Here is a 21,801-nt window from a genome sequence, read left to right on the forward strand (position 1 = left end):
GGAGGAACCGGAATCGATCGCCTGGAGTAGATGCTGATCTCTCTCCACCAAGGAGAAGAAAGGGGGTTGTAGATGACCTTTCTCCTCCACGAAGGAATCGGAATCGATCTCCCAAAGTAGATGCTGATCTCTCTCCGCCAAGGAGAAATAGAAAGGAGCCCGTAAATGACCTTTCTCCTCCTCGAAGAAATAGAAATCAATCTCCTGAAGTTGGTGATGATCTTTCTTCTCCAAGGAGAAGCAGGCAGCGGTTGGCCGAGGCTTCGAGAAGAGGAGTATCTCCTTCCATTGACCTTTCACCCCCGAGAAGGCGAAAAAAACCATATTTGTCTAAGGATGAAGATCTTTCACCTCCAAGAAAGAGAAAGGAACCATCTCCAGCAAAAGAATCAAGAAGGACTGGGTTGTTATCAGCTGAGGAGATTAAAAAGGAGAATGACAAGAAGAGGAAGGAGGAAATATCAAGGTGTCATGCTTAATTTGTTTCATGTATTGCTAAAAAGTTACGTTTTCTGTTTTTGTTATTTGATCTACACATAAAGCTGATAGCTGACTGTATTTTTATGATTATGCAGGTTTGCTGCTATGGATCCATCTATGAGTGGAAAAGGAGCACAACCAGTTTTTCGTGATAAAGAAGGTTTGGTTGATGAAAATTCCCTTACCTATCTGTATATTTTGAGCTGATCGTATATTGTTACCTATTGCTTAAAATGATGTTGTTATAGGTAGGCGCATTAATACAGAACAGCTTGCGAGTATATTGTTACCTATTGCTTAAAATGATGTTGTTATAGGTAGGCGCATTAATACAGAACAGCTTGCGAGAGCACAAGAAGAAGAGAAACCAAAGGTTTGTCATATCTCTGCATGTTATTCGGAATAATTTGTCCACACACTTTTGCAATTGTTGCTTGTTAATTCAGAAGAAATTGTTAGCACTTGTTCTATAAAATCCTCTTAAGAACCATACAATGTCATAACTGTTGTTGCGAAGACATTATGTTTAGAATAAGCTTAGTTTTCTTTCTGTTATTAGTTTATGACAGTCGTGGATAGTACTTCATAAGCCAGAACAATTTGTACATGCTAGTGAATAATGCACAATAACTAGCATGTTTGCTATATCCACTCCCAAACAGTAACTTTGGGAGTTGGATTGCCGAAAATGCCCTTTTGGACTTGGTCTGGTTTGGTTTGGGAGAAGGGCAATTTAGTCCTCACACACCCCCAAAGTTACTGTTTGGGATGGTTTGGGAGAAGGGCAATTTAGTCCTCACACACCCCCAAAGTTACTGTTTGGGAGTGTGAATAGTTGGGCCCAATAACTAGCCAATTGGTTTTACTTTTTCTTGCCCTAGCATTTCCCGTGGCACAAGGCAAGGTACAACTAGTGTAATCAGATTAATGCTCAGTACTGTGAAATAAGATCTAATATGTAAGCATAAGGCAAGGTACAACTAGTGTAATCAGATTAATGCTCAGTACTGTGAAATAAGATCTAATATGTAAGCATCATATGACTAAAACAAAGTTTGTCTTGATTAATGCTCAGTACTGTGAAATAAGATCTAATATGTAAGCATCATATGACTAAAACAAAGTTTGTCTTGACACTTTTTTGCTTTAGCAGATGATACATTGTCTCGTATACTGTTACATATCATCTTAGAAGCTAATGTGTTGTCTGGTATATTCTCTTTGAGTTAGACATGCTATTTTCTATTCGTAAAAAACTCCGGAAGACATTTGTATTTAGTGCAGGTCCGTAGCATCTAAAATACAGGCCAATTTTTTTTGTCATACTAGCAATTATACCAGTAATATGAACTGATGCATTGATATCTAAACCCCCCATATTTGTTGAATATTGGATCACGCGAAACAATATGTTTGCTGCGACAAAACCCCATTCTTTGAACACGTGAAACAGTATGAACTAGATTTCATATGCTGGATGAGAAGATTTATTGGGTGCTCCTTGTAGCCAACTTAATTAAGTTGCACTTAAATGCAATGACATAGTTGAGACTAGAAGTGTTGCTGGTGATATTATAGGACTTAAGTGCAGAGATTATTGTGATTACTATAGTGCTAGCTCTTGAGAAGTAGGGAACTAAATGAAGGACAGGCATAAGGTGAATATTGGAACACCCCTGTTTGTGATATTATGAGGGTCTCAGTAGATTTACAGTTTATCAATTGGAATTTTTCTATGCTACAGGAGAATTGAAATTAAGGGCTTAAGCAAATATCAAAAATTTAAGACCCTATGAATTGATGGCCAAGTCTATTTCATTGTCCGCTAATAATATTGTAGATGGCTTTGCTCTTCGAGAAAGAAAATCTTAAGAATTTGGAAGAGGACAAAAAAGCAAAGTGTACAAGTGCTGAGATAAAATCCCATGATGGATTAAGACCTGCACCTTACTTCTTTTCTTATTCCCAGGTGGGATAGGGATAATACCTACGTAATCATTTAAAAAGAGGTTTAAGTCAGCAGAGTCTTTGATTAGAAGAGGACTGATATATCTTATGGAAATATCTTGCATGACTAACTTGAGCTACTATTGTTCCCCTGTAGATGGTCTGACTAACCTGCCGTAGTGAACTATGAATCGTCCTTGGCAACACTGAATCTCCTGTCTTGTAGATGGTCTGACTAACCTGCCGTAGTGAACTATGAATCGTCCTTGGCAACACTGAATCTCCTGTCTTAAAGGGCAAATTTCATGGAATTATTATGAGCTATTAAGTGTTTTGCAAAAAATTCCATACACTGTTTTTATTGGAAAAAAATGCCAGACTTAAATCTGTAGAAAATACCACATACTATCAAAAATTATCCTAATGACATTAATAGTGTTATTTGAACTCTAAATACCCCTAGCAGTTAAGAAAAGGAGATGGTGACTGTAGTTACTTAAAGTAATTAAGGTTAAAATATCACATGCGTATCACTTGCCAGCTTATCCCTACGTCTGTTGATCGTGCAAATTTAGTCATTTTTTGTATTCTTCTCTAATAAAAATATTTATGTGAAACCTCTTATAGTTCATGGTAGTTTTGTGGAATTGACCATATTTTAAATCTTCATGGCATATCAGCTTATTATATAAAAAAGTAGAGCAAAAAGTAGGATGCTTTGTAACCTCTCTCTAATAGTTTGTAGTCGTTCTGTGAAATTGACCATATTTGAAATTTTCATGGAATGCCATTTATTATATAAAAAAGTAGGACTCCCTCCCTGCCTCCCTCCTTCAGATTATTGTCATTTTGATCAGAGGTTAATTTTGCTAATTTTTATTTTATTTTATTGACTTAAATCTTTATGTCCTATGCATGCTTTTGTTCAGGAAAAGAACTTGGAATGGGGTAAAGGGTTGGCACAAAAGAGAGAAGCGGAAGCTAGGATCAAGGACTTGGAACTGGAGAAGGATAAACCTTTTGCACGCACTAGGTAATATTCTAATGGTACTGCACTATAGAATATATGGAGCATTTATTTTTTAAATAACTTAAAACTTAATATTTCTATTTGCTAATATTGGTCCATGTATGCCGGATAAACTTAGATGAATTAGTGAGTTCATTGAGAAGTTATTTTTCCAGCTGGGATTTATGTACTAAAAGATGTAATTATACATGGACATCAAGGACCTCCATCACCTACACTATTCATATGATATATTGATCTACCAACTTGGGTTATAGTATTACATATTCTGTTGTTTAAATCTGTGGGTGAAAACTTGTAATAGTTATTGGAGAGGAGGTGAAAAATGGGAGCTCTTCTGATTTCATTAAAAGTAATCAATATATTTTCTCAAAAACTTGGTTATAGTATTGCAAATTATGTTGTTTAAACCTGTGAGTGAAAACTTGAAATAGTTAAGGGAGGAGGGTGAAAAATGGAACCTTTTCTGATATGTCATTAAAAATAATTAATAAAATTTCCAGAAACCTTGGTTTAATGAGCTCTTTTTATTCTTTACATGAGAATATGTACCTCGTTACTTTGTGATTTCTTCTCTGTAGTATATGGGCTGCTACCAAGTATTGTCTGGAGATTTGTCTCCTTTTGAACGATTATTAGGGTCATGGCTGGAAGTTTGACAGACCTTTGGCCTTATTGTAAGAAAATAGTTAAATTGACTCATAAAAAGCTTGGTTAAATGATTTCATAGTATTGGTTAAATGATTTCATAATTTTGGTTATCTGAAAGTTGCACATTTCTTGGATCGAGAAAACTGTACCTAAACAAACGTGTCATCCTTAAATGATGTGAAGACATGCATCTACCTTCTTTATGTTGTGAATAAATGGGCAATTTTCATGAATATTTTGAGGAAATGTACGAGGTCTTAACCCTTGTATGATGGAGCTGGTCAAGTAATCTTGCTGTAGTTTTTTGAATCAAACAATAAAATAAATAACTATTCAATTCTACATCTGGAGGAAATATAAAACATTTGTTTTTCCAGTAGTGGTGTGGTATTCAAGTAGGATGTGCTTAGGTTAGGACGTGAATCATTGTTGTTTTACTCCACCATCCTGACTGTTAATTTTCAGCCCTTGTGATCTCTCTTCTTTTGGCATTGAGATTTTGCAACTTGAGCATACCAGAATTCTATTAGTGCCGAAGTTATGGATGATATTTTAGAAAAATTCTGATCCTTACCTTGCACTTGAATACTTGCACGAAAAGCCAAAACTACATGTAATTTGCACTTAATGGATCCATCTTTCATTAAAAATGGGAAGAAACAAACCCATGAGGATTGACATATATGGTTCTAATGTTAAACAAAATCAAGATACTCAAAAGCTCAACCCATTGCCTGATTGAATACAGGCCCTTGTTCCCTATATGCTTGGAAGTTTTAGGTTCTGTTGTAGCAATATCTAATCTTTGTCTTTTTTTTTTAAATCTTTACGCTATGTGTCTGTTCTATGGTGTTTCCCCAAGAGCTTACATGTGCTGACACATAGGTGTGGGCACGTGCCTGTTTGACCTAGGTTCGAACTGTGGGTCGAACCGCCCAGCCCGCCATGGTTCAAGACTTGGCATGGCCATCAACGGGTCTGGCCCAACCAGGCCCGCAATGGGCTAGGCCCAGTCCAACCCACAATTCAATCAGGCCCGGGCTGAGTTTTCCTTAGACCCGGTGTCAGAGAAATAGGTCCGGCCCACTATTGGTCCGGTCCATCCCCGATCGGACCTGACTTGATTCGTCCCGGCCCGTTTTATTTATGTTTTATTTTTTTTTATTTCAGCCGCCCTACATAAATTTTTTTAAAAAAATGATAAGCATCATATTTTATATTAAAAAACAATTATTGCAAATGCTATAAATACGCCACTAATTACCTTTCCTTACATTTATTAACTGTCTCTGATTACATAAGAATTACCATAGGGAATTACCATGTTACTATTACACATAGAGTACATATATAAATGCAATATTTAGTTAGGTATACAAATTGTTGTTAAAGTATACAAATTGTTGATTAACAAATCAATTTTAGTTGTATTATAAAACTATTTACAGTTTGTTAGTTGAGATCTATTAACTCAATGATATTACATTATTATTTTTTAATCATATTTCAAGAAATTACAATAATTGTATTCAGCGAAGCAATTAAAAGTATAAAACTTGATTGCATTCTTTGTTACTAGCGCTAATTACACTAATCCAAAATATAAATTTGAAAGTGGGGTTTGTTTTAAAAATTGAATCAAACAAGCTGTACCATTATCTTGACACGTGTTGAGATCGTGAAATTGTAAATGTTGCAGGTTTTATCGTCTGGTCTGGTGGCGGATGGTCAAATAAGGCTACAGATAAAAAAGAAAAATAAAAAAAATAAAAATGGTATAAAAATTCGTCGGTCGACGACCCATGATCCAACCTGTCATGGGCTGGGTTTGGCCTGGCCTGACCCTAAGAGGGCCATAGGCCAGGCTAGGTCCAATCCCAGACCCGGGGTCAGAGCCGTCGGCCAGACCCATTCAGGCCCGACCTGCCCCACGCCCACCCCTACTGACGCACGACCTTTTGTTACTTTAAGAATGAAAGAACTGATGTATGTTGATACAAATCAGGCATATTAACGTCTTAAGCGATGACATTGGAATTTGTTACAAACAAATGGGGTTCACCTTAGTGTGTGCATGCTAGCTCTTGGGTTTACACAGAACCGTGTGCCTTGGTGATGGGAACGGAGCTAGACTAGTGATTTCCCCCTTTTATGGATACCCACTTCCATTAAGGGTCTGTTTGGTTGGAGCAAAAAACAATGAAAAGTGGTTTCACTCTTTTAGGCAAACGTATTTTCGATCTTTATTTCTGTTTTCATTGTTTCGGTGGCAACAAAAAAGAGGAAATCTCCTCTCTAAAGTGGAGAAAAGGGTCCCTAAAAGAGTAAATCCGTCTCAGAGATATTTGAGCCGAAATGGGGGAAAACTTGACAAGTTAATGTGGGTTGGGGTTTTCTTTGTTGGAAGTCAACTTTTACCCTTTTTTAGGAAATCAACCAAACAGCCCCTAAATCCATTCTACATTTGTGTTTCTCTTGTTTGTTTGGCATAAAATAGGGAACTTCCTCTTGTAAGTGGACAAAAGGGTGTACGAAATGGGAATTTGGGTGAATTGGGCAGAAATTTGTACACGGTCACGTGGGTTTAGGGCATTTTAGCTGGAATTCAATTTTTTCCCTTTTCGGAAATGAAGCAAACAGCCCTTATTGGATAATAGGCTTATCTGAGATATATTTGATTGTTAGTTGAATTTTTTCGAAATGGGAATTTGGGTGAATTGGGCAGAAATTTGTACACAGTCACACGGATTTAGGGCATTTTAGCTGGAATTCAGTTTTTGCCCTTTTTCGGAAATCAAGCAAACAACCCCTTATTGGATAATAGGCTTATCTGAGATATATTTGCCTGTTAGTTGAGTTTTTAGGAAAGAAACCTTTAGGGTTTTAACTTTTAAGAAAAAGACAAGTCTAGTAAAATCGGTCTCTTTTTAGTTTCTACATACTTGGGAACATCGGGCAGTGAAATACTCTAGCATCAGAATAATCATGCATTGCATCTTCTTGCTTGTAAAAGATGCAACAGGAGAAGAGGATGAGGTGTGTGTTATAAAAAGTTATATCCATGACTATTAGTCTATTACTATATAGAATAAACTGAAATATGTTCTCTCTTAAAACAGTAGAAAGCGACATGGAATCACAAGAAAAAGGCAGCAGTAAAAATACTAGATGAATACCAGTATCTATTGGATGGTTTTAGTTGTTTTAATTAAAGAAAGAGGGTCAAGGTTATAGTATGTAAGATAATCTGTGGGAGGGTTAATTTAAGAGGAAGGACTTGTATAGATACAGTACTCGATGATTTACTTCCGACAGAAGAAAGGATATGAAAATCTAATAATAAATAGGTAACCGGATGGGCGAGGATGAGAGGAAAGATGTCAATGGACGGTTCTAGATACTGTACCGGGAGAAGTCCATAGACTGAAAAAGGTTTCATGAATTTTAGCTGTGAATTACGGCAATGAATTACTTAATGGTCTATTTCCCTGATGAGAAAGTGGAAAGTCACAAGAAAAAAAAAAGGTTTTGGTAGAAATATAAGATCAAACTAGCATTCATATGATGGTTTTAAGTGTTAGTAGTTTTAAATGAAGAGGGAAATTTTTTATGGATGGTATTTGATGGTTTTGCTTCCAGGCAGTAGAAATGATGAATAGATAACAATTAACAAGTATGGATGGGGATAGTAGGAAGTAAGAGGTCCCATAGACGACTCTATATTGTGTCCAGCAAAGTCTACATACTAAAAAATTTCATGTATGTTTGCAAATTGCAATGAATTAATAGGAGGACGATAAAGTATTTTAAAACATATGTGAACATAATTCTTAGATCGGTTCTGGAGACTGTCATTCATGCATTCATACAAATTGCATTGCATCTGATTATACGAAAGTTCTGTAGCATGAACACAAAAAGTAGGGAAGAGAAAAGTAAAGAAAGGAAAATATAAATTTTTTTTGAATGTTGGGTTTACTTCTGCACCACCTTTTCTCATTGCCAACCGCATCTGGCTATATTGCCTCCGCCCCCATTTCTTATTAAGGAGACATGATTAGGCCTTCAAGCTTTTACATCATTCCATTGGTTGCCAACCGTGGTGAGTCTGGTGACGACAATCTATATGTGTACTCATTCTTTTCTATTTTATTTCTTCTCTTCCTCTGTCCTTTTCGCTCCCCTTTTTAGTTGCTGTAAATTGCATGTCATGTGCATATAATGCACCGTTTCCCCCTAGATTGTTAGGGAGTATCATGACTATGGTGAAAGAAGATATAACAACAAATTGACAATAACAATCAATGTCTTTATTTGAAAGTTTGGGCACAATTATATTAACCCCTCTGATTTTAAGTTAGGAGTCACAATCTCTGTTACTTTCACAATCCATCTTTTTCTCGGTCTATCTAGTTCTAGCTGGTGCTTGAGCTACTGTCCTGTCATTCTTTATTTGGGATATTTAGCGAAGTTAAAAGACCTGCAATTGAGAATAGTAATGAAAATTCCACTGTTAATAGATACTAACTTATCTCCTATTCAGTGGAAATTAGTTCATAATGTTACCAGAAGTACAATTCTTTTCAACAGACACTTTTGATTAACAAAGAATGTCTGTTCCCGCTCTATTACAACTATTGACTGTTTGTTTATATTAGGCCATCAAAAGTTGTTGTGGGAGATGTTATGCAGGGGACACCTATATGCATTACATTTAAATTTTCCTTGGTTAATAATTCTTAAATATAATTCATTTGATTGTAAAAAGATAGCAGTTAGTAACAATATAGTGGACTTTACAAGGCTCTTAACAGTAGATAGGATGGGAACTGCCTAGCGTCTAGCTATTGGATGTGCACATGGAGGAAGGAGGAAGAAAAAAGTGGTGACAAAGAGAATGGAAGAAAATGATGAGCAGAAGATGAGGAGAAAGGTAAAAAAGCTTAAGAAGGAATGATCTCCCCATTGATTTACTTGAATATTAAAAAATGAGGAGGAAGGTAGAAGATTTAAAGGAAAAAAGAGTTCCCCATCGATTAGTAATTAACCAGCATATTTGATTTCGACGACTTTGGTAACCCTGTGACGTCACAGGCTCTAGCCTAAAGGCCCCCCCCCAAAAAAAAAAAAAAAAAAAAAAAAAAACTAAAAATAAAATCCAAAAAAACAAAAACCAAAAAGGAAAAAGAAAAATAACCAAACCCCTATTTATGTCCTTTGTAGATTCTTGCCTGGAAGACAGGGCTGCTTATGCTCAGTAGTTAAGCTACCAAGGGTTCATTGCCACCTGTGAAGGTAGTTTTAGCTCAGCCAAGAATATGAAAACTATTACTATGTAACTCCATTATTTAGGAATTATAACAAATCACTCTGAATAGCTGATTGTTCAGCCTGTCCCTAGATACCTAATGGAATGGACTATCCAGTATAAAAATATTTGCAGCTATGTTATTTACTACTAAATGATGACAACAACAATAGATATCTGTCAATATCTATTCCTACTGTTCTGTATATTTATAACCCCATTATTGGTATTTTTTTAAGTATTGGGTTCCATATTTTTTACAAAGTATGACCATTTAATAGTGTAGCACTCCATAATAGATGGCACGAAAGCACATTTGTTGGAACCTGAAGATTTGAATTTTGAATTGTTAATGGAAGATTCACCTAAAGGTGGCAGAGAATCTTTTGTTGGAACCTGAAGATTTGAATTTTGAATTGTTAATGGAAGATTCACCTAAAGGTGGCAGAGAATCTTTAAACCTGTGAAGTTGGTATTGTGCCTCATGATGCTATTCTCTACTTCAACATTTATAATATGATAAGAGAGTGTTTGTTGTGAAATCCAGTCTTTTCTATTACATTTTACGACAAAATTTGGTCTTCAGAAGCTGACATGCAATATTGGATTTTTTGGCTTGTTTGGAATATGTACTGTTTGGCCAACTCTTTTCATGTTCCCTTTTTGCATCACATAGATTGCTATTTTCCTTGGGAGAAATGATTGTTATGTATCCATATTATATATATTGTTATTTCCCTTTTTGCATTATGCAAGATAAATAGTTATGTTATTTGTATTAGTTGAATTTCTAGCATCAACTTTTGACTCCGTTTCCTGCTTGTAGAGATGATCCAGAACTCGATAAAATGTTAAAAGAGAGGATCAGATGGGGTGATCCTATGGCGCATTTGGTCAAGGTATTTTATGAAAAAGCTGTTTGTACTCTTTGTATTGGTTAGCATCTTCAGTTGCTAACGTATTTATTTTAAATCGATGTAACAGAAGAACTCAGAGCTTGTCTTGGAAGATCTTGGTACTGACGAGAAGATGAAAGAATCCGGTTTTATAGTTCCTCAAAGTATTCCTAGTCATAGTTGGATAAAGCGGGGAATTGATTTTCCTCCAAATCGATATGGTATAAGGCCAGGGCGGCACTGGGATGGAGTTGACCGTAGTAATGGTTAGTCTTACTACTGTTCTTTTATCAGTCAGGATGGTTATATTTTTGTTATTACAGACAGTAACATAGGTATTTGCATGGAGTCATATTGTTTTTGTTTACTGCTGTTGTTTTTATGCGATAATTCACTCTGAGCTTAAGATAATATTTGCATTGAGTCACATAGGTATTGTCCATGCTTAATTCATTTTCCTTATTTTCCCTCTAAGCTTAAGATAACCTTGGAATTCAATTGATCTTACTCCTTGGTGCATATAAATACAGTATAACTGCAAGTTTGATATTATTTGTACATAGATAATGATTTCCTAAACTCTTCCACACCATCAATTTTTATGCAGTGTATATCTATTTCTTTTGTCAATTACTGTTCTTTTGAGCTTCAAGAATCTAGCTGTTGAGTTTTTTTCTCTCTAAAACCTTGGTGGAGGCATCTCCTGGTTGATTGTGCATTAGTGTCTAATGTACTGAGTATATGGAATTGTAAGGAATATGATAGACCAATTAAATGGTCTTTGTTAGCTTATATGAACCTCGCAACTGTTTTGCTAATTATCTTGCTTTCCCGACTTTTTACACAGGATATGAGAAAGAACTATTCAAGAGGCAGAATGAGAAGCGAGCTACAGAAACAGAAGCTTATCTGTGGTCGGTGTCTGACATGTGAGCCTTCAGGAAAAAATTTCGTCAGGTGTATGTTGCTTCAGTAAGATGGAAAGGAATTGTGCTTTGGACAGAAAGCTTTTGGGTTAAAACTTGCTTATCTCTGACTCAGACGTAAAAACTTGCTCATCTCTGACTCTGACGTATAAGGGGTCATACCCTGCACCAAGGAATTGAAGTAAGGCTGTGAATTTGCTCATCTTACCATGTGCTTAAGGATTTAATGTGCTGTATTACAAGAGTTGGTCTAATTCCTTATGAGAAATCCGTTGTTTCCAGTTTTCTTCTGAGCTTCCAAAAGTGGGAAGGGCGACAGCTGAAGGATTGTCTTAAGATCAGCAATAAGGTTCCTTTTATGTTAAAGTGGAATCCTTCAGTACCATCCTTCAGTACCAGCATTGTTTTAACGTATTAGGTGTATGAGAGAATGGTGAACTTCTTTCTCATAGTAGCCGCCACGGTTTGAAGATCCCTTGAGTTCGTTGGTTAATGCATACAATTGCACCTGGGACTTGTGCTTAAGATTCTTAGTAATTGATATTTGTAACTGTAGTGCAGATAGTTGAAATCTCCTACTATATGCCTTGTTTTACTTAGGTGGTCGGTTGACATGTTTATGTCTTATATGCATCCTTAGTAAGGACCTAAGGTCGTGTCAAATTTGCAAGTCCAGGCTGAGATCCTTTGATAGATGTAAGTCTGGCTATATGTTTTCTATATCTTCATGGTAATTCAATTTTAGCTATAATTGTTGCTGTTTCGGTACGGATCCAAGAATGTATAATGAGACTATATCCGAACCTTTTTCATGAGACGTGGACCCACACGAGGGTTGGGGGTAGTGGCCCGATCCTCTTTTAATTATGCGGGACTTATTCAAAAATTGCAGCTTTTATAATTATTGCCACTTCTCCATTATTAAAAAAAAAGTTATTGCCACTGCAAAATTTCCAAGTTTTTAACTGCCCTATTGCGGGAGCGGCACAGGATAATACTATTAATAGTAAATATTTTGAAGAGTTGCGACACCAAGTTGATGTGTAAATAATGTTGCATCTACTATTCAATAAATGTGGACCAGTTTGCCTATTTATTTCGGGTAACCGAGATGTGTGACATTGTTACATCAGCAGCAGTTTTCTTCTTCCAGGAATTAAAGATAGCACTCCTAGTCTATTAAATAAGGAAAGAGACTGTACAAAAAAGAAATTAGAAATGTATAAGGGTTCTTTCGTAAAAGCCGGGCTCGCCGGTCGGAGTGAAGGTTTCCGCGGAGATCCATTTGTGGTGAGCGAGGAAACTACGAAGTCAGACGCTTTGACCGTGGAAAAGTAAGGCAAAAAGCGTTCTTTCATTCTTGTCCTCTCGATCTCGGCTCTCGCCCTGTCCGTGGATCCGGCTAAGCTAAATTGCTCCCCCGTAACAGCTCGTCTAAATCTGAAATAAAAACCCCAAACAGCTCGACACGCGACTGATGGGGGGAGAGAAATAAATCTTACTAAATTGTTCTTTCACGAGCTACGTCCGAATTTGAATCAAATTCTTCTCCTCTAATGGCGGAAGAGATCAGAAACGAGCAATGAAGTGTAAAAGGCATCCGTACGAGCTCGGCGTCGGCGTCTGCGCCTCGTGCCTCCGGGAGCGCCTCCTCGCCGTGATCGCCGCCCGCGAAGGGAGATCGCCGGAGCTCCGCCGGCATCTCGACCCTCGCCGCTCGTTTTCCCCAGGACGGCTCTCCCCTACGCCAGTACCACGGCGTCCGTGCGGATCCGGGCCCTCGCCGTCCCCTCCTAACCCCGCCCTCCTACTCTGCCGGTTCTTCAGCACCCGCTCAGGTGGGCCCCCCCTTCAGATGCCGAGACCACCGCCGACACAGTTACAGCTTTCGGCAGCTACAGGAAGAGCAGGAGCAAAAAGTGCTCTCTTTTACTCCAACTCTTGGCTCCACTAGATCCCACGAGGCCAAGCGTGTCTAAATCAGATTCTTGGATCTCCGGCCTCATCCCCGGCCGTCAGGAAAAGAATCCGAAGCTGTCGAGATCGAAATCTTTAAAGAGCGAGAATGTCGCCGGCGAGAGACGACCGGAGGACAACGGACTCCGTCTGCTCGAGCGGGTAGCGTCGACGAGTCGTTTTTCGGACGGCTGCTGTCCGCCTGAACGCGAAACCGTGTCCGTAAGTTTCCATCTTCGGGCGTCGCGGGCGGCGGCGAGGCCCGGGCCGCGGGGTGTCGGGATTTCGCGGTGTGCCCTCAGACCGCTGGTGAGCGCCGAATCTCGAAACGGCGAGCGGACTCGGATGCTCCGTCGACCTGCGTGGATCCTGCTGGGTGGGACCCACAATCCACCGGAGACAGTGTCGGCGGGGAGCGGGGTCGCTCCTGCCGCTGTAGATCGAGGAAGCTGGCGGACTTTGGTCGGTTCAGATGACGGTTTTGCCCCTGATTGCCCTCGGTGTTTGAATGGGTTCTTGTTACCGTTTGGGGGCGTGTTGGTAATTAAGTTTGCTCTGGATAATGTTACCCTCGGTTTTTTGATAATCCACTCCCACTGGTGCGCAAGTGGATAGTGGGACTGGATTATTAAAATGATGGGTGACGATAAAAGTTGTCTTTTTCTTATTTATATTTTTTTCGTTATTTGCTCCGTGTTGTATAGGAGATAATGAGGGGTGGGTGAACTATAAATGATACACAATATCAGCCCTTTTACTACGAAAAGTTTCGGCTACTTTTGTTGACAAAAGATTTTAAAATTTTTTCTTTTATAGAAAATGGAAGAAGAATGATAGTTGTTTACTGTTAATTTTAATTAATGCAATCAATCAATAATGTCAATGCAAGCCTGTTAAAACGTCATTGTATTAAAGTCATTTTTATCAGTCCATTGACTAAGCTTTAAATTGTTTGGAATATTTCTCCTTGCGCTTTCCGTAGGGGTGTTAGTCAATTGAGACATTTTCATGTAAAATTGTATAATTGTTAAAGTAAAATATTTTTTTGTTAGTGGGATATTTTAGTGGGATAAATAGGAATAATTTTGTGAAACAAGATATTTTGATAAAATAACGTGGGATAAATTTTTATAATCATGAAATATATATTTATGCATTTTGAAGATATAAATACTATTAATATATTTTAAACTTATTATTATTGATTGATAATTACTTACAAGAATGTTCTTTACTATTAAATAACTTTTGGTTAAACTATAAGATATTGACAATTATTATTATAATGATGGACTAATGATGGTGATAACCATAATAGGAAAAAAGTAAAGAAAAAAAATATAAAAAAAAAAAAAAAACAAAATAAATATGATTTCTAGTTTTTTACCACTTAGTTCTAAGCTAAAACTTAGAATAATTTGAGAGACTAGAACTCTCATTTTTGTATAGAAAAATAAAAAAAAATAAGATAATTTTGTACAATTATCCTAATTCTAGTTTTGATAGAATTCTACTTGACTAACACTGTAAAATTTTGTTCTAGTTTTAGTTCTATATGACTAACACCTTAAAAATTTATCCCACATATTATCTCAGTTCTAATTTTAAATTCTAGGTGATTAACCCTCCCATAATAGGACAAATTTTCAAAACCAACCTATTTGGAAATTTAATCCTAGAAAACAACCCCTTTCAAACTTAATTGCAAAAATCGACCTGGTTTCAGCCTTGGCGCTGAAACCAGGTCGGTTTTTGTGAAAAACTCCGGAAACTTTATGGGAGTTGAACTCCCGTGAAGTTTCGCAGTTCAAAAAAATAAAATAAAAAATAAACTACGAAACTTCACGGGAGTTGAACTCCCGTGAAGTTTAGCAGTTTTACTAAACTTCACGGGAGTTCAACTTCTGTGAAGTTTCGGATAAAAATTTTCAAAAACCGACCTGGTTTCAGCTCCAGGGCCGAAACCAGGTCGGTTTTTAAATTTTTTTGCAAAAGCGGTCGTTTTTTCAAAAATAAATAGTGAAAGGGGTTGGTTTTGAAAATTTGTCCTCCCATAATATTTTCTTTGGAAGACTGCTTATTATTATTATTATTATTTTTGGTTTTTAGAGAATGTCTGACAAGACGCTAGAAGTTACTATAAGAAGTTCAAAAAAAAAGTACTACCAAGCGTCAGAGCTACAACTGTAATTTTCTTCTTCAGGAATGTCAGTAATAACTGGGCAATTCTCGTTTTGCTTAAACTATTCAAGCACGCTTCGATCCTCGCCCTGCAGCATTCGCTCGAAGAAGAAATAATTTAGGGAAAAGTGTGTGAAGGACCCCCAAAAAAAAACCTGATGTGGTCCAATCCCATTAAGTTTTTCCCATGCTGTTTAGTCCTAAAAAACTGAAAAAAGTATGGCCCAGCTCCAAAAGCTCACTTTTATATATATATGATTTGTATTTGTACAGATCTTTTGAAAATATCCTCTTCTCATCCAAACTGTCATACTCACACACTCTCTCTTCTGTCTTCTCTCTTATGTTGCTTAAACACCCAAAACCTAACCCAAATCCAATCCTTCACTGACGTCGGCACGATGACCCGACTCCTTCACGAATGCATCACCTACCAGCGCTCTCTTGACGTCCGCCTCGACTCCCTCCTCTCCTACCTCATCGATCTCGATCGCAGCCTCCTCGCACTCCGCCGCTCCTCCTCCCCTCTCCTCTCCCTCGCCCGATCTGATTCGTCCATCCTCCTCTCCTGTCTCTCCTCCACCGTCTCCCTTACCCATCAAGTTTCATCTCGCGTTCACCAGCTTGACCTCGCCCACTCTCGATGCATCTCGCCCTCTCCCACATTGACGTCGCACTTCACCGTTCGCATTCCCTCGACGCCGCTCAACGATCACTCGACGTCGAAGACTACGACTCTATCATCGCATCAAGAATTTATTGTCCGTTGGGGTTCCTTAAGGGCCGGATTCAAGAGAGGTGAAGACTAACTTGGAGGAGATCTTGTCATTGATGCATTTGGGGGGTGATTATACTGAGTTCATGATGTCGAAGATCAGGGGATTGTGGTTCGTTGATCCTGAATTTGGTTCAGAGGCTGTGAAGAGATTAAGTACCAGGAGTTTTAATGGAATGTTACAGGAGCTAATTGGGTATATTTGGTCATTGAGGAGTTCTTTATGGTGGAGAATGTGAGGAAGGCAATATCAATTGATGAGCATCAACTAGAAAGTGACAACATCAATGGTGGTTGATGTGATTGTATGGGTCTGATGTTTCATACATATACATCAATGTCATCACATTTCAGATAAATATAATACACTGGAGAAAGTATGAATGACTCTGGAGAAAGTATGAATGGCTCTGGAGAAAGTATGAATGACTCTGGTGTCATATGTGCCAGACTTGTAGCTGAGCTTCTAATAGAAGGATGAGATAAAAGAAACAATCAAAGCCATTAAATAAGGATGGAGAGAAATTTGTTTCAAAAATTGAGTTTTTATAAAAACTTGTGCGCATGTTTATATTGTGTTACTGATTTTGGTTATATTAATAGTAGATGTGGATGACAAACAATACAACAAGCTTGACTTTATTATTCTTATTGTATTTATAGTATTTTTGCCATCAATTTGATATGTTCATTGTTGATACCACAAATACTTAACAGGTTTAGTTGGAAAGTTAACATGTTTAGCTGAAAGTTAACAAGCATCGCCAAAAGTTAACACTGTTTGAACGAAAGTTAACATGAAAAGCTAAAAGTTAACATGTTCAGCCGAAAATTAACAACCAACGCCAAAAGTTAACACGTCCAAATAAAAGTTAACATGTACATATTTAAATAGTTAACAGTAAATGTAAATAGCTTAAATATAAAATTATTGTACTTCAATACAATTAGTCTTACATTCTTATAGCTAATATTGCTTGAATACATAATTTGAATAGTATTCTATGGTGAAAAATAATTCAGTATGAATAATAATACTATTCAAATTTTGTATTCAAGCAATATCAGCTGTAAGAATGTAAAACTAATCGTTTTGAAGTATAATAATTTTATATGTAAGCTATTTATATTTACTATAAACTATTTAAGTCTCTTGTTAACTTTGAGGTAAACGTGTTAACTTGTGGCGCTCCTTGTTAATTTTCGTTTGTACATGTTAACTTTTTGTGTTTCCTGTTAACTTTTGCCTGAACATGTTAACTTTTGGCACTGTTTATTAACTTTAAGATGATGAAATTTTTCTCAACAATTGTTCCTCGCAATGGTTAACTATTTAAGTCTGTTGTTAACTTTCGGCGTTTCTTGCTAATTTTTAGCTAAACAAGTTAACTGTTGGCGTTGTTTGTTAACTTTCAGATGATGGAATTTTTCTCGACAATTGTTCCTGGCAATGGTGAGAATGTAGTGAGATCAGAAGATATTCTCAACAATACTTCCATTATTTCTCAATGGTGTTACACATCATTAACTGAAAGGGGTCAACAATTTGAAAGTGTAAAAAAATTAAGACTAGTTTTGCAATACTATTCTATGACGAAAAATACTGAAGCTAGGAATAATAATACTATTCAAATTATGTATTCAAACAATATTAGCTGTAAGAATGTAAGACTAATCGTATTGAAGTACAATAATTTTATATGTAAGCTATTTATATTTACAGTCTATTTAAGTCAGTACATGTTAACTTTTATTTGAACATGGTAACTTTTGGCATTGCCTGTTAATTTTTGGTTGAATATGTTAGCTTTTTGCATTTCCAGTTAGCTTTCGTTCGAACAATATTAAATTTTGGCGATGCTTGTTAACTTTCAGCTAAACATGTTAATTTTTTAGCCGAACATGTTAAGTATTTGTGGTATCAACAATGAACATATCAAATTGACAAAAATATTGTAAATACAATAAGAATAATAAAAGTCAAGCTCATTGCATTGTTTGTCGTCCACATCTACTGTTAATACAATTAAAATCAGTAACATAATATAAACATGCACACAAGTTTTTATAATCAATCAATTTTTGAAACAAATTTCTCTCCATCCTTATTTAATGGCTTTGCTTGATTCTTCTATCCCCATCATTCTATTAGAAACTCACCTGCAAGTGGTTCAATATACGCACTGTAGTCAGCTGAGCTATAATATGTAGGCGTCAAAAAATGCTAAGAGATATCCAAACATAGAGAAAATCATTCAAAAGAAATCGACAGATATAAACTATCTCGCTAGCGAGACAGTCTTTACTGTCTCGCCAGCGAGACAGACTTTACTGTCTCGTAGCGAGACAGCTTTACTGTCTCGCAGCGAGACAGTATTTGCTGTGGAAAGCATCGTGGGCGAAAATCACGTGAATAACTGCCAAAATAACGGAGTTTGAAACGTGGGAAGGCAGTTAAAACGAAAACTGCCTGACGGTTACTGTTTCCGAGATAGTATTTGCTATCTCGCGGGCCGAGACAGCAAACACTATCTCGCCCGCCGAGACAGTAAACACTGTCTCGCCGTACTAATTTTGTCGTTTGTTGAGTTTTTTCAGTTACAGACCCCTGAGGCTATAAATACGCCCCTAGGGTCACTTCTGACGAGGATCGAGCATATTTTCGAGCAATCCAGAGCAGAGAGAGCAGATTTAAGTTTTCGTGTAACTCCTTGAAATTGAGCTTTGACTTGATTTTAAGAAGAACGACTATCTTACTTTGATAAGATATCGTTTCAAGTTCTCACTTCGATAAATGAAGTCAGAATCAGTAAACCCCCTTCACGATCTGTGATTCGGCGGTCCACGAACCAAAACGTTCCCGGCACAGGTAAAGTCCCACAAAAACAGGATTCGATAAACGACTTCTGTGTTAGTTTCTCAAGAGTTGTAATTTTCTAATTTTTTCATTGTAATTCGTTGTAAACGATCGAAGTTCAATAGAATTATCAATGGAAGCAACTTTTGACGCAAACAAACTGGCGACCACAGTGGGAGCCAGCGGCCTCGCTGCCGAGGCCACGGTGTCGCAACCGATCAAGATCGTTATCAATGAAGAGATCGAATACGAGTTCGATCAGGCGAAGTTTGAGGAGTATTTGTCGTCCTCATTTGCGAAATCTTCCTCGTCTCGCAAATATAGGAAGATTTCGTCTTCTAAGAAAACTTTCAAGTCCGCAGTGCCAACGGAGGCCGCAGGCAAAGATTCTTGCCTGATCGTCGCTAAGGAATCTGCCTGCAACATCCCTGCTCAAAACGACTCTACACCCATTACGGAGTCGTTGATCAATAGCTCACCGGTGCTGACGAAGAGAGCTCGTCAGAGACAGCGCCAGCGTCGTGCTCGTCAATTGGCTAAGGCCATGTAACAAACCGACGGGGTCCATTACTATGCGACCTAGAGTCGAGGAAACAGAAAGTGATTCAGTTGCCTCAACGGCAAAATAATCACATTTCTGCACAACTTACGACGGAGGAGTGGACCCTCGTCAAAAGGGCTCGCTCAACCCTTAAGGAACGGATACAAAGGCGTCAGGCGAAGGCCGCCTGTTCTCACGCCCTTCGTCAACAATCACAAAGAATCAAGAAGGAGACGGTGTCTGAAAAGCTACCGAAGAATCGTAGAGTTTGGATGCCGAAGACGCCGCAAGCATCTGTTCCGGGCCCGTCTACCGCATCACCGGTGAAACCCTGGGTCAGCCCAGATTTATCCAAATTTAAGGTCACCATGGCGGATCGCCTCGGTCCTTCGGTTGACAATCGAGGCAAAGCCCCAGTCAAAGAACAATCAGATCCAGCAAATAAACCCTTGGTGGTTTCTTACGCAGGGGGTCGTAAACACCCTCCTGTCAGAACTGCACCAGTCCAAAACGAGAGAATACCAGTTCATTCTCGTTTAGGACCTATGAAAACTCCACACCCCCATGGGGGTGTATTTAAAAATTTAACCTTGGATCGCACAAAGGCGACAACTGATCGCCCTGTGCATGTTAACAAGGTTCAGAAACCACAGATAGGTTGCTCAAATCACAATAGTAATGAGCTATACTATCAGAGAAATAATTCAAGAAAAAGGATTGTCCGAGAAAACGAGTCTCATTGCGCTTGCGAGAGACTCATTAAGGCGGTGCTGACAGAATGCGGATGCTCAAACTTGCGAGAGACTCATTAAGGCGGTGCTGACAGAATGCGGATGCTCAAAAAATGATTCAACAAGAGTCTACGTATTCCAAAGGCTTTCCAATGAAACGTCAAGATCCAAAATGAGACGTTTCAACAAGAAGAAACCGATAATTCAACAAGATGAATTCCCTGAGGTCACTATTAATATGACCGGCAGAGGAAAGCAACAGTCTGTTAACCCCAACCCTGATTTCTCTCCGGGAGGGAGAGTTGAGCGGGGTCTCTCTCAAAGAATGTCACGGTTGCAACGAAGAGCCAACCGACGTCGAGACTACAAAAGGATGCACGAAGGATTATCTTCAGATGAAGAACTGTCAGACACTTGTTCTGCTGTAGCTTTAGACAGTACCGCGTCTAGCGTAGGGCGAGTCAGAGAATCATTCGCAATCACGCCAGATCAACTGACACACATATTGCAGGAAGCGTTGGCTAAACAACGCGAGGAAATTAGAGCTGAATTCAAAACCGATATGGAGTTGACTATGCAGCAGATGCGAGATTTGCAGGTTCAACAACATCAACCAGAATCAAGCCAAAGAGTAGAATCCAGCCGACGTAATGAAGAGGATGAGACTATCTTCGATGATCCTCCTCCAGATAAAGACAATACCGAAAGCGGTCCGACCAAATCATCCACTCAACTTCCGCAAGTTTACTTGAAGAAGAGTGAGGAAGAGGATAAGAAGATGCATGACCTCGAGAGCAAAGTTAACGCTCTGATGACGGCCCAAGAAGTGAAGAAAACGGGCATTCCATACCCGTACCCGAGGGAGTGGGACTTGATTCCTTATCCCCCAAAATTTAATTTGATTAACTTTACTCCTTTTGATGGCAGTGGTTCACCCACTCAGCACTTGATCTATTTCAAGTCACATCTCGGCGTAATATCCGGGAACGAAGCCCTGTTGGTCCAGTCATTCGTAGGAACCCTTTGCGGGCCTGCCTTCGATTGGTACCGACGCCTTAAACCTGGGAGTATCACTAGCTGGGAGGATATGGAAGAATTATTCCTCACCAATTTCTTCGACGACGACACAGAGGTCTCAATTGGCACGATGTTGGATGAGAAGCAGAATGATGGGGAACCGGTCGATGTCTTTGTCAAACGATTCTGGGACAAAGCGGTGAACTGCAGAGATCCACTCACAGAAGAATTTATTCTGCAAACATGTCATAATAACCTGTCCTTGGATGTATTAGAGGTAATTGGGGTTGTACCTTCTAAAACTTGGAAGGAATTGAAAGTGAGAGGTGAACAGGCTGAACGCTTTCTCAAGTTGTACCTTCTAAAACTTGGAAGGAATTGAAAGTGAGAGGTGAACAGGCTGAACGCTTTCTCAAGAGAAGGAATTTCGAGAGAGGTCAGCCACCGGTTAATAATCAAAAACAAAATTTTAACCCTCGAGATAGAGGAAGAGGGTCCGTAGCCA

The 21,801-nt window shown here is 38.3% G+C and overlaps 1 protein-coding gene across 1 annotated transcript in view; it reads left to right on the forward strand.

Annotated features, from left to right (window-relative positions):
- LOC109838676 (BUD13 homolog) overlaps positions 1-12,001 on the forward strand; it is a gene marked incomplete at its 5' end in the record, with an annotated part of 12,679 nt that extends 678 nt beyond the window's left edge. Inside the window, 7 exons of the mRNA XM_020407099.1 lie at positions 5-466; positions 576-640; positions 798-853; positions 3,357-3,460; positions 10,243-10,315; positions 10,401-10,578; positions 11,160-12,001. Of these exons, the coding sequence (XP_020262688.1) occupies positions 5-466; positions 576-640; positions 798-853; positions 3,357-3,460; positions 10,243-10,315; positions 10,401-10,578; positions 11,160-11,245 (1,024 nt within the window). The remainder of the gene's footprint in view (positions 1-4; positions 467-575; positions 641-797; positions 854-3,356; positions 3,461-10,242; positions 10,316-10,400; positions 10,579-11,159) is intronic.

The sequence above is a fragment of the Asparagus officinalis genome, chromosome 4 (assembly GCF_001876935.1).
Source record: "Asparagus officinalis chromosome 4, Aspof.V1, whole genome shotgun sequence".
In the NCBI taxonomy this organism is placed as follows: Eukaryota; Viridiplantae; Streptophyta; class Magnoliopsida; order Asparagales; family Asparagaceae; genus Asparagus; species Asparagus officinalis.